Source organism: Hemitrygon akajei, chromosome 7, assembly GCF_048418815.1.
Source record: "Hemitrygon akajei chromosome 7, sHemAka1.3, whole genome shotgun sequence".
Lineage (NCBI taxonomy): Eukaryota > Metazoa > Chordata > Chondrichthyes > Myliobatiformes > Dasyatidae > Hemitrygon > Hemitrygon akajei.
Genome location: NC_133130.1, coordinates 174474446 through 174487987, shown reverse-complemented (window position 1 = coordinate 174487987; position 13542 = coordinate 174474446). Strand labels below are relative to the sequence as shown.

At 42.6% G+C, this 13542-nt stretch overlaps 2 protein-coding genes across 6 annotated transcripts in view; one reads left to right on the top strand and one right to left on the bottom strand.

Annotated features, from left to right (window-relative positions):
- The window catches only part of ralgps1 (Ral GEF with PH domain and SH3 binding motif 1), a 726899-nt gene that overhangs the window by 353779 nt on the left and 359578 nt on the right, over positions 1-13542 (bottom strand). The window lies entirely within an intron of this gene.
- Positions 1-13542, top strand: part of angptl2b (angiopoietin-like 2b) — a 48728-nt gene that overhangs the window by 17319 nt on the left and 17867 nt on the right. Inside the window, exon 2 of the mRNA XM_073052639.1 lies at positions 6196-7003. Coding sequence (XP_072908740.1) covers positions 6220-7003 — 784 coding nt within the window. The 5' untranslated portion in view covers positions 6196-6219. The remainder of the gene's footprint in view (positions 1-6195; positions 7004-13542) is intronic.

The window sequence follows — 13542 nt, the reverse complement described above, 5'->3', positions numbered from 1 at the left end:
AGAGGTTAACAAGATAGCTCTGGAGATGAACGATCAAGTCATTTAGACAATAGAACAGGATTAACATTCCCTCTAGATATTTCCTAAATCAGCTGCACAGACCAGCCATTGCTCTGGGCAGGCAATCTTTACTTGGCCCGAAAACTGTGTGGCTCTTTAACCAAACATTTTATAAAAGAAAGTTCCAGTTGTGCAGCCACAAAGGCTACGTGTGCGGGAACATTTCAGTCACCGTGCAGCCGCGCACCCGCTCATCTTAGAGGGAACAAGTGAACGGGATATTGATAAGTTGAAGGGTCCTGTTGTTGTAGGCTTGGCCATCTGTTTGAGGACCGAAGGGTCACAAGACGCTCAAGGTTCAAAGAGGAAAGGTTAAACATCTATTTCCTATCAGAAGGAAACCTTACAGGAAACTTCAACTATCTTTAGAGGTTAAATCTTTTCCACTGTTTTGGCTGCTTGGAATGTACTTTTTAAACTGTTGCTTAAACCATATTTTTTAAACCAAAATGCTGCATTATCAATCATTAAAAGTAAAAGTTTTGCAATGAAATGCAGTTTGGACGAGAGCCTGGGAATGAGTTGGTAGTACGGAAAACAAATGTAAAGGTAGCATTTGCTTCTAGACGACCAGAATATCACAGCAAGGATGTACTGCTTATAAAGCTCTGATCAGATCATGTTTGGAGTACTGTGAACAATTCTGAGCCCTGTACCTAAGGAAAGCTACACTGGTGTTGGAGAGGATCCAGGTGAGGTTCACAAAATTGATCCCAGGAATGAAAGGCTAATTGTAAGAGGATCATTTCATGACTCTGGGCCAAACTCGATGGAGTTTAGAAGGATAAGGGGAATCTCAATGAAACCTGTCAAATACTGAAAGGCCTAGATAGAGTGGACGTGGAGAGGATGTTTTCTGTAGTAGGAGAGTCTAGGACTGGAGGGCACAGCCACAGAATAAAGGAACTTCCTTTAAGAACTGAGATGAGGAGGAACTCCTTCAGCTGGTGGGTGGGGAATCTGTGGAATTTGCTGCCACAGAAAGCTGTGGAGATCAAATCACTGGGTGTATTTAAGGCAGAGATTGATAGTTTTTGATTGATAAGGAGGTTAGGGTTTACAGGGAGAAAGCATGGGCATAGGGTTGAGAGAAACATCAGCCATGATTGATTGGCAGAGAAAACTCGATGGGCTGAATGGCCCAATACTACTCAAAGAAAAAAAAAGCCCCAGCTCACTCAACCTATCCTCACAAGACATAGCTCATAATCCAGGCAGCATCCTGGTAAATCTCCTCAGCATCTTCTCTAAAGCTTTCACATCCTTCCTATAATGAGGTGGACAGAACTGATACAAATGCAATTTATCAATAGCCTGCGAATAAAATTGACATTTAGCAAGCCTCATTCTTAAAACAAACTGAATAGCTGTAATTTAGGAATATATTACCATCACAAGAGCTTTTATTAAGAAGTGAGGCGGTGCATAATCTCCTGTTTATACCAACGATGCTGAGGTGAAGACAGCTTCGGTTTCCTAGGTGTAAACATCTCTGGGACTAAGGTTGAGAGATTTTGTGGCAGTTACAGATTTGACTTAACTAGTACAAGAGCTGTCTAAATATAATTTCATATTGTTCATTTATACTTGGTGTTCCTTGTTTGGTTGCGTCACGGCCTGGTATGGAAACACCAATGGTCAAGAATGGAAAAGCCTACATAAAGTGGTTAAGACAGCTCAGTCCATCACAGGAAAAGCCCTCCCCACCATTCCAAACATCTACAAGGAGCACTACCGCAAGAAAGCAGCATCTATCATCGAGGATGCCCACCTTCCAGCCCAGGCTCACTTCTCCCCACTACCATCGGGCAGGAGGTACAGGAGCCTTAGGTCCAACGCCATCAGGTCCAAGAACAGTTATTATCCTTTTACCATCAGGGTCCTGAACTAGCGCGGATAACTTCACTCACCTCAACACTGAACACCCCACAACCTATAGAGTCACTTTCAAGGAGTCTGTAACTCATGTGGTCAATATTAATTAATTATTTATTATTATCATTATTTGTTTTTTTTTGTATTGGCACACTTTGTCTTCTTTTGCACATTGGTTGTTTGTCAGTCTTTCGTTGTGTGTGGTTTTTTTATTGATTCTATTGTATTTCTTTGTTCTACTGTGAAAGCTCACAACAAAATGAACCTCAGGGTAGTATATGGTGACATGCACGTATATTGATAATAAATTTATGCTCACCTTTGAATAACTTAAATCGCAAGCTAACTTTCTCATTCCATTTCCCTGACGTAATGCACTTCATGACATAAATTGTCTTATGTTTTGAATCTTCATAAGACCATAATCATGTCAATATTCTGAGGAAAGGTCTTTCTGAGTGTGTGGATTGGAGGGAGGGAGGGAGGAAAGAAACTTGTTTTGACTGTTGTTCTTTTGCTGCTTGTTGTGTTTTGTGTTGTTCTGCCAAGCTTTGGGGGTGTGCTGCGCTGGCACCAGAATGTGTGGAGACACTTGCGGGCTGCCCCCAACACATCCCTTGGTTATGTTGGCTGTACCTCTCTGTATGTTTTGATGTACGTGTAATAAATAAATTAAAATCTGAATCTGATATCTGATCAATAGCTTTTACTGGTCCATCCACTTAGGTGCCATGGGTAAATCACACCAGAACCCCCACTGTACTGCTACTGTAAAACAACAGAGGTCAAGTCAGTGATAAATCTGATACTGATTTCCCCAGGTGTCTAAGGAATTCAGCATGTCCCTGATGGCCCTCACCAAATTCTAAAGATGAGCCGTTGAAAGCATCAAAGCTTGGTATGTCAACTGCCCCTCCCAAGGCAGCATGGTAGCACAACGCTTTACAGTACAAGCGACCCGGGTTCAATTCCTGCTGCTGCCTGTAAGGAGTTTGTACGTTCTCCTCATGACGTGCCGGTTTCCCCGGGTGCTCTGGTTCCAGCCCACATTCCAAAGACGTACCATTAATTAGGTTCATAGGTCATTGTACATTGTCCCATGATTAGGGTGGTATTAAATCAGGGGATTGCTGGGCAGAGTGGCTCAAAGGGCAGGAAGGGTCTATTCCATGCTGTATCTCAATAAAAATCAAACATTTAAAAACTGCACTCTTCCCATGTTTTGTTAATATTGTTAATTTTGATAATATTGATGGAGGTAAGTTTCTCTGAAGCGGCAATACAGGCATTAAGTGACAGCTGACAGCTTCCAGGGAGCCTTTCACACCCATTTGCTGCGAGACTGTCCTGTTCTGATCTGGGTGCTTTGAAACAATCATAAATAAGGCCGAGCGGTAAGCATATCACGGTTTACACAAATCTGTAATTAAGTCTTGTTCAACAGTTTCTGATTCCCAGCTACCATCAAAAGACTCTGTGCCTAACTGAGGATGACTGGGACCAAGTGTGTGTACAGATGACTGTAGGTAATCGGATGTTAATGACATTTTACCCTCAGGCAGAATGACCCAGAATGAGTACAGACACTGACATCTGATGGTTTGCACCACCTTCCTGGCTTGACACAGATCCCTAGCTCTTTGGGCCACACCAGGAGAAATAAACTTCGCATTTTTTCTCTGACTATAAAGTAAGAGCACTGGAAGCAGTGATCAAGCACAAACCAATAACTAACTCCAACATAAACAGAAAACGTTTGTGTATAAAAATGAGGTGTTCACAGCTGTGTCTGGCTGACTTTAGCAGACAGTTTGCTGTGTGGAATTAAAAATGAGATGGAGAGATATTTGTCAGGTTGGCAGACAATGAGATTATAATTGTGTTAAGAATTTTTACCAAATAAAGATATCTCTTAAATTATCTCGAGATTTTAGAATCTGAATCAGGTTTGTTACGTATCATGAAATGTGTTTTGCAACAGCACAGTGCAATGCATACAATACATTACCGTGCAAAAGTCTTAGCACATACATATAGCTGAGGTGCCTTAGACTTTGGTACAGTATTGTCGTAATTTTATGTATTGCACTCTACTGCTGCCACAAAAAAAAACCAAATTTCATGATATACGTGAGTGATGATAAACTTGATTCTGATATGGGTCTCTATTGTACGTTTATAGCCCAGCAGCGGCGGTTGGCACAGTATGGACAAGAGACTGGGAAGGGGGCGGGGAGACAGGAATCTCTCTTTTCCTCTAGATTTATTTCAATGACTTCGTTCACCAGGCAGTCCCAAAAGCCATTGGCTCGGCACAGTAGTCTTGTGCCGCCAAAGTCAATCCTACGGCCATTGTTCTGCTACCGCTGATTTCTCCGGAAAAGAACTTTAACAAAGATGAAGATCTCGCTCTAAGTTAGAAATAGAATTCAATTGGACAGCAGAAACCTGATTGGATGAGGACTGACCAATCAGGAGAGACAGACGATGGGGGTATAAATACCATCAAAATAAACTTGCCCAGGCATCATCCCTGATGCAGATTGCAGAGTTTATCATCAAAACTATGGCTAGAATTGTTACCTATACTCAGCTGGAAGCCCAAAAAGAGTTTATTTGTCATATACACTGGCAAAGCACTAGATCATTTTTCATTACCTCACTTACTTTTTTTATTTATTTTCTGCTTTTTGTACTACTTGTTTTAAATGAACTATTTAATATACACATACAGGTGTTCCCCCCTCCACTTTACAAAGGTAGAGTGTTCCTATGAAACCTTTCTTAAGCCGAAATGGCATAAAGCGAAGAACCATTAACTTATATGGGAAAAATTTTTGTAAGAGCGAAAATCCTCTTTGTAATGCGAAAACAGGTTACTAATGTAGGTTGCTTGTAGAAGCGAAGTGGCATAAAGTGAATATTTGTAAAGCAGGGGACGCCTGTATATTAGTATATATACTTACTGTAATTCAGTTTTTCCTATAATATCATTGTACTGCTGCCGCAAAGATAACAAATTTCACAACATATGCTGGTGATATTAAACCTGATTCTGATGTTCACTACCTCACTATTTTGCTTTCTTTTTATATTGCTTTAGAGTAACTTATTTATTTTTTAATGTATTGCACAATATGCATAGAGGCAAACAAAAATTAATTTTTATATTGATAAGATAAATGTAAGCAGGCCTTTTCTGCTGAGGTTGGGTGAGACTACAACTAGAGGTCCTGGATTAAGGTTGAAAGGTGAACTGTTTAAGGGGAACATGAGGGGAAACTTTTTCACTCTTAGGGTGGTTAGAGTGTTGAACAAGCTACTAGCAGAAGTGGTGGATGAGGTTTCAATTTCGACATTTAAGAGAAATTTGGGTAGGTTCATGGATGGGAGGGGATCGGAGCCTATGGTCTGGGTGCAGGTCGATGGAACTAGGCAGAATAATAGTTTGGCATTGATGAGATAGGCCGAAGGGCCTCCTTGTGAGCCGTAGTGTTTCATGAGAGTCATAACCTCTCGTCCGCTATGTGTCCGCTGGGAATCGGTAGAAAGATTCCAGTGGTTGTTCTATTTCACATGAAGGATGTGGTGTCTAAGGACATGCTTGAGTGTTGAGTGATGCCAGAACACATTCAGCACTCAGTCCACTGAAATCACACCCGTCTTAGTAACTGTTTACATTTAAACAAAGCCATTTGTCTGATTTATACCAAATACAGTACTGCGGCCATGAAAACAACAAAGTTTATCACATGCAGTACTGTGCAAAAGTCTTAGGCACATGTAAAAAAATTCTGTAAAGTGAAGATGTTTTCAAAACTATTGAAATTAGAAGTTTCTGAAGATGAAAAAAATTACTATAAGGAGGAGTAAACAATCTAAATCAATTCAATATTTGGTGTGACCAACCGTTGTCTTTGAAACTGCATCAATTCTCTTAGGTCAATGTCATGCAGGTTTATAAAAAGAATTGGCTGGTAGGTTGTTCCAAACATCAGTTGCCACAGTTCTTCTGCAGACTTCGGCTGTCTCGCTTGCTTCTCTCTCTCCAGGTAATCCCGGACAGTCTCGATAATGTTGAGATCAGGGCTCTGTGGAGGCCATACCAACTGAAACCATACAACAAAACTAGGGTGCACAATACTGTATGATAATAAACCTGATTCTGATTAATCTCTCAAAGTTTTCCTTTTATATTTGAACGCATTCTTTCCCCCAGTGCCAGAGCTAATAGTCAATATTGGTCTGTCTTCCTTACAGGAGATACTCGTCTGCAGAACCACCATGAAGAAGTTGGTGCTTGTCATCTTACTGATCCTGGTCGAGCTTGCATTTGGCATTGACAAAGTGGAGGAGCTTGAATCCAGCAAGGATAGCTATGAGCGGCTCTTCCACACGAGCAGACACAAGCGTGCCACTGTCTCCATGGAGAACAAGTGCTCGTACACCTTCATCGTGCCGCAGCAGAAGGTCACGGGGGCCATATGTGTGAACTCGAAGCCCGAGCCCATGGTGGAGAGTCGGGTCAATAAGCAAGAGCTGGAGGTGATCAACAATGAACTCCTGAAGCAGAAAAGGCAGATCGAGAACCTGCAGCAGCTGGTGGAGGTGGACGGAGGGGTGGTTAATGAGGTGAAGCTCCTGCGGAAGGAGAGTAGAAACATGAACTCTAGAGTCACCCAGCTCTACATGCAGCTGCTCCACGAGATCATTCGCAAGCGGGATAACGCCCTCGAGGTGTCTCAGCTCGAGAACAAGATTCTCAACCAGACGGCGGAGATGATGTTGCTTTCTAACCGCTACAGGGACCTGGAGCATAAGTACCAACACCTGGCCTCGCTGGCGAATAACCAGACATACCTCATCGCACAGCTGGAGGCCAGGTGCCAGCTGCTGCCCGCCGCCAGGCCGGTGCAGCCTCCGCCCCAGAAACGCAAACCCAATCTCATCACAACCAACGAAATCCAGCGGGATCAGAACCCCCAGGACAGGCGACAACTGGCACTGAACCTGCTGCCCACCATGCCACCCCTTCCTTCCCACATGCCCACCACAAATGAGCCATCTGGTGAGTGAACGGCAACGTGCCTGGTCGAGCATAGATGTAACAGAAGGCTGTTTGACGTCTCTGGGCCTGTACTCACTGGAGTTTAGAAGAATGAGGTGGGGTGGGGGGGGAATCTCATTGAAACCTGTCAAACATTGAGAGGCCTGGACAGAGTGGACGTGGAGAGGATGCTTCCACAGACGGCTATAGAGGCAATATCACTGAGTATATTTAAAGTGGAGGTTGACAGCTTCTTGATCAGTCAGTGTGTCAAAGGTTACGAGGAGAAGGCAGGAGAATGGGGTTGAGAGGGATAGTAAATCAGCCATGATGGAATGGTGGAGCAGACGATGGGCTGAATGGCCTAATTTTCCTCTTATGTCTTGTGGTCTTATTCAGATTCATCACACGTACAGGTAAACATACAGTTAAGTTTGTTGTTTGCATTCTGGGTGGCACGTTTATGTGACCACCAACGTCCGTATAACCTTTATCTTTGCTACTCAGTCAAGTTCCTGCTCTGTGAAGCCGGGGTGACAGCTGGTGCCCAACAGTTAGCCCGCATTATAATAAATTAGATTGGATTATCTTAGATTTATTAATCACATGTAAAAGTCTTAGGCACATACAGTATATATCGCTAGGGTGCTAGCTAAGTATTTTGCACAGAACTGTATTTGTCAATGTGGAGCAGAGAGCGAGTTTGTACATCTGGCGGGAGCAAAGGATACTGTGAATGGCAAGGGAGGGGTGTGGGACAGGCGGCAGAGAAGGAGTACGAGGGGCGGGGGTCGGCGCAGGTGCAGATACACCCAGCCCTGAGCCGAAGAGCTTGTTCCTGTGCGGTACTATTCTACATTCTGTGGTTCTTATTATAATTTATAGTATCTTTTATGTGTTGCACCGTGGTGGTGGTAGTTGTCCATCATGTCCGACCATGACAGGAAACCTGTGCCGGGGAGTTTTTAAAGTGGAAAAACCATTGCACTGGGGCAGTTCAACTCTCTCGGCCTCAGAAGTCCATGGCCAGTGTACGAAAAAGCGTCACAAATTACACTGTACCGCTGCTGTAAAACAACAAATTTCACGACATATGTCAGTGATCTTCAGTCTGATTCTCCCAAATGCCACTGTCATATTTGCTTCCGCCTTCGGCCTGGCTGTATACTCCAGAGACCCACAACTCGGTGTAAAAAAAACTTGCCCGTTTATTTCCTTTAAATTTCCCCCCTCACTCTCCGTAGCATTTGACTATTTTTTATGAGGCTCCATGCTCCGCCCCTGCACAAATGGAAAGTGTGCAAGCAGCCAGCCAGATTTAAACTTGGGACCATTTGCCTTGTTGCCATGACACCCCTAACCAGCACTCTTTAAAGTTACGTCCTCCAGTATTTGGCTGAAGTGAATCCGTCAGAGATCTGGGGGAAGGCACCAATATTTAATCACACAGTGCAGAACAGATTCATTTAATGACATGTTGCAACATTTATTAAAGCTGGACAAGTCTTGAACTTGGAGTTTAGTCTCATTTAAAGATTAGCTTTATTTATCACATGTCCAGGGTGAGGAGCTGAACCTTTAGGACTGAGAGAAGGAATTTCTTTTCTCAAGAGAGTTGAAAACATTTGGAATTCCAGAGAGCTGTGCTGTCAAGCACATAGATAGCAGAAACACTTGGGCGGGGAGGCTTCAGAATCAGCTATCATCTTATCCAGGGGTTCAGAACTTGGGGTCACAGACCACTCAGTTAATGGTAGGAGTCCATGGCATTAAAAGAAGTTGGGAGCTCCTGATCTTACTGAATAGCAAAACAGTTCAAAAGGCTGAATGGCTCATTCTTGATCGTTAATATCTCCGAATGCATCACATTGTGTTCAAGCAAACATCCTAAATGATAAAGAATAATGTACAAGTAATTAAAAAGAAGTAGACTTTCTTGCTTATAATGCACTTGGGGAGATGTGACTCCCTAGGGTAAAGGAAGCAATGTTTTATGCAACTATTGAATTGCTGGCAATTACTAATAGGAAAATGGTAACCCTTGCCCCAACATGCTGTTTTTTCCCCAAGGAAACATCTTGTTAGTAGTAATGAGTGCCCTTAATGCTGGGTTATTGACCTGGATTTCTTGCATTTGAAAACATCACAGAGTCAGAATCAGAATCATGTTTAATATCACTGGCATATATCGTGAAATTTGTTGTCCTTACAGCAGCAGTACAATGGAAAACCTGTGAATTACAGTAAGTATAGTTAAATAAATAGTGCAAAAATGGAAATAATAGTAGAGAGGTAGTGTTGATGGGTTCAATGTCCATTCAGAAACCGGATGGCAGAGGAGAGGACATACAACCATGACACTACCCTTTCATTTCATATAATGGAGTTGTTTTTAATATTTAAGTCATAACCTGTCGTCCACTATGTGTCCGCTGGGAATCGGTAGAAAGATTCCAGTGGTTGTTCTATTTCACATGAAGGATGTGGTGTCTAAGGACATGCTTGAGTGTTGAGTGATGCCAGAACACATTCAGCACTCAGTACACTGAAATCACTCCCGTCTTAGTAACTGTTTACATTTAAACAAAGCCATTTGTCTGAGTTATACCAAATACAAGTTGCGTCAGATTCTTTAATCCACACAGACACGGTCACTCTTGCTCTCCATCAAAACCAAACCCCATGAAATCCAAAACAAAAAGGAAACTTTTAATAACGCCAGATTCCTGTGAAAACTACTCTCCCACTGAGATGCGGACAATAGCTACCGGTTTCCTGCAGCATTTCGACTGAAATAACTAACTTCCTCCCTTCTCCAAGAGTTCACTTGCATTGACCTTCGACTTTCAACCACAAAGCTTCAACATCCTGGTATAAAGACCATAAGGCCATAATACTTAGGAGCAGTATTAGTCCATTTGGCCCATAGAGTCTGCTCCGCCATTCCCTCATAGTTGATATGCAGCCTCAGGAAAAATACACCCGCAGGACAACGAATACTTCCTCGGGTCTTAAACTCCTTTACCCGTTTTAGATGTTTTATTGCAGAAAGGGGTATCAATATAAAAGCAACAAAACGAATTTTTTAAAAACAGTTCCCGCTATTACAATCTCGGTTTAACTTCGGATCACACCCTTGTTACGCATGCAGTATGAAAATAACTGAAACAAAATACACAAAACCAATACGGTAGTGGCAATTATTTGGCACACACATGCTTAACTTCCAAACACATATAGGCTAGACCTTGAAATGAGTTCTCCTCGCTCACGCTAGTAGGCCGATTAAGGAACTTCACAAGCTCGCTATTCCAGCGTTGATCAATTCTACTCGCCAAAATCTTTCCTCACCAGACCTGGGTGAAGCATTCAAATATCGTCCTTTCTAGAACATGGCAACTCTTCATTCTATTCCACCCATGCAAAATGACATCACCATTTTCTCTTAAAGGCACAGGCAGATATTTTAGCATTACCAAGGTGAATACATAAGTGCACTTTAACAATAAAAAATTATATTCAGCAGTCACCTGGTTACATATATAAAATATAATAAGTCGTGCAAAAAGAAAGCAAAAATAATGAGGTTGTCTTCATTGGTTTATTGTCCATTCAGAAATCTAACAGTGGAGGTGAAGAGGCTGTTCCTAAAACATTGAGTGTGTGTCTTCAGGCTCCTGTGCCTCTTCCCCGATGACAGTAATGAGGCGAGGGCCTTCCTGAAGCATTCATTACCTTTTGAAGATGTCCTCGGTGGTTTGGAGGCTAGTGCCCATGATGGAGCTAGCTGAGTTTACAGCTTTCTGCAGCATTGTCCTATACGGTGCGGTGGCCCCTCCATACAGACAGTGATGCAACCAGTCAGAATGCTCCTTATTGCACATCTGTAGAGATTTGGCTCATTACCGTTGATGTCACACAAAGGAGTAGCTCCTCTCAGCAACTGGAACACACAACACACCAACAGGTGCTGACGCTCACTGTCAGCGGCGAGAAGAACCACGTCACCTCCCGAGCCACAATTCCCAAGCTTAGAATGGCCATGTGAGAGACCTAGAGGTCAACACAGGCCACTGGAGGTCTGCCCCCTTGCAGCCATTTTTTATCGTTTGGCCATGTGAAGGCCGACTCAGCACAAAATATAAACTACCAACTAAGACCTTAATAAATCACCTCATGCTTCTCTCAAAGTCACAAGTCAAAGTAGATTTATTATGGAAGTACGTATGTCACTATATTCTACCCTGAGATCCATTTTCTTGCAGGTGTTTACAGGTAAATAAAGAAATAGATTTTATTGAAAAAGACTATACATAAACAAAAACAACCAACATGCAGAGGAAGAAAACTTGTGCAAATAAATAAACAAACAAATAAATAAATAATACTGAGAACATGAGTTGTAAAATACTTGAAAGCGAGCTTGTAGGCTGTGGAATCTTTTCAGTGTTGAGGTGAGTGGAGTTATCCACACTGGTTCAGAAGGGTAATACCTGTTCCTGAACCTGGCGGTGTGGGATCTTGCCCGACGGTAGTACAGTAGTGAGAAGAGAATATGGTCTGGATGATGCAGGTCCTTGATGATGGATTCTGATTTCTTGTGTGAGCACCCCTTGTAAATGTGATCAGTTATTTTGTGAGATCCGGAGTAACAATTAATTTGTTCTCCTTTACACGTGAGTATGGGGAAGACCTTAAACAATTTTGAATCTTATGAAACCATGTAGCCCTGGAGTGGGAATGGTATTGATAACTGGGATTGGTAGAGTTTTGAGCACAAATGGAATCAAGGGATTGGACAAGGAAGAGGACTGGAGATGCAGCATTATCCATGATCACTTTTAAACAGGAGAGTGGGATTGATGGGATATATAATGTCTCATTGTATTTTTATGTTCTGACCCAGCAGTGAAACACTATTTCTAAATGCAGGAGCAAAGATTTAATGTATTCTCCCACAAAGCCAGATCAAGTATTTTCACACCTGCTCAAGAAGAGCAATTGTGAGGATAGTTCTTGACACAGTAGACAGCTTGTTCTCTGGAATATGGGAATATGAGGTACCTCTGTGGACTGAACTTTAATATCCAACTCAACTGCCCTGGTTTTCCTTTGTAATACTCAGAGCACTGCACATGGAAGTGTTCTTGGCTTTGTTTCGGGACTGGGAGAAGGTACAATTTGGAAACAGGCCAAGAATAATCCTGGCGCATAGAGTCGTAATAGCTGGAGACTGGTGCTTCTCCTGGGGGAGGGTATCAGACATTCAGTAGATAGGCAGGCTAATTTGTGCAGAACTGTACTGGGAAGGACTGAAGCCCTAATGTCAAAAGGTTTAAATGCCTTTTAACATTGGTCTTGGATTTGCAAATACATATTTCAATGTAAACGATAGATACCTACGTACACGCAATGGCCACTTAATTAGCTGCAGGAGTAGAACCTGGTATGGTCTTCTGCTGCTGTAGCCCATCCACTTCAAGGTAAAACAAGGAACACACACAAAATACCGAAGGAACTCAGCAGGCCAGCCAACATTTATGGAAAAGAGTAAATAAGTCAACACTTCGGGCTGAGACCCTTCATCAAGCCCAAAACATCGACTATTTTCTCTTTTCTATTGATGCTACCTGGCCTGCTGAGTTCCTCCAGCATTTTGTGTGTGTTGCTTGGATTTCCAGCATCTGCAGATTTTCTGGTGTTCAAGGTAAAAGATGTGTGTTCAGAGATGCACTTCCGCACACCACTATTGTGACGTCTGGTTATCTAGTTATTTATTGAGATACAGCACGGAATAGGCCCTTCCGGCCCTTTGAGCCATGCTGCCCAGCAATCCCCTCCATTTAGTCTGAGCCTAATCACGGGACAACTTACTATGACAATTAACCTACCAACCAGTACATCTTTGGACTTGAGAGGAAAGCGGACCACCCTGAAGAAACGCTTGTGGTCATGAAGAATGTACAAGAGTCTTTAAGGTAGTGGTGGGAATTGATCCTAAGTTGTGGTACTGTAAAGTGTTGAGCTAACCACTATGCTACAGTGCTGCCCGTCGTTTCAGCTACTGTAATCAGCTTGAACCAGTCTGGCCATTCTTCTCTGACTGCTGTCATTAACAAGTCCTTTCCACCCACAGAACTGCCGTTCGCTGGATGCTTTTCATTTTTCACACCAATCTCTGTACACTCTACATGATAGTGCATGAAAATCCCAGGAAATCAGCAGCTTCTGGGATACTCAAACCACCCCATCTGGCACCAACAATCATTCCACAGTCAAAGTCTGCCATTTCTTCCCCATTCTGATGTTCGATCTTAACAACAACTGAATTTTTTGACTATGTCTGCATGCTGTTATACATTGAGTTGCTGTCACATGATTGGCTGATTAGATATTTGAATTAACGAGCAGGCTTACAGGTCCATCTAATAAAGTAGCCACAAATGTGTACACAAATGAAGATATATGTAAAAATTTATCTGTCTGCTGCCTGCAGGATGCCTATGTCATCTGTATTATTCACTACATACAGCTGCAGGTCTTCGGTTGCACACTGATTG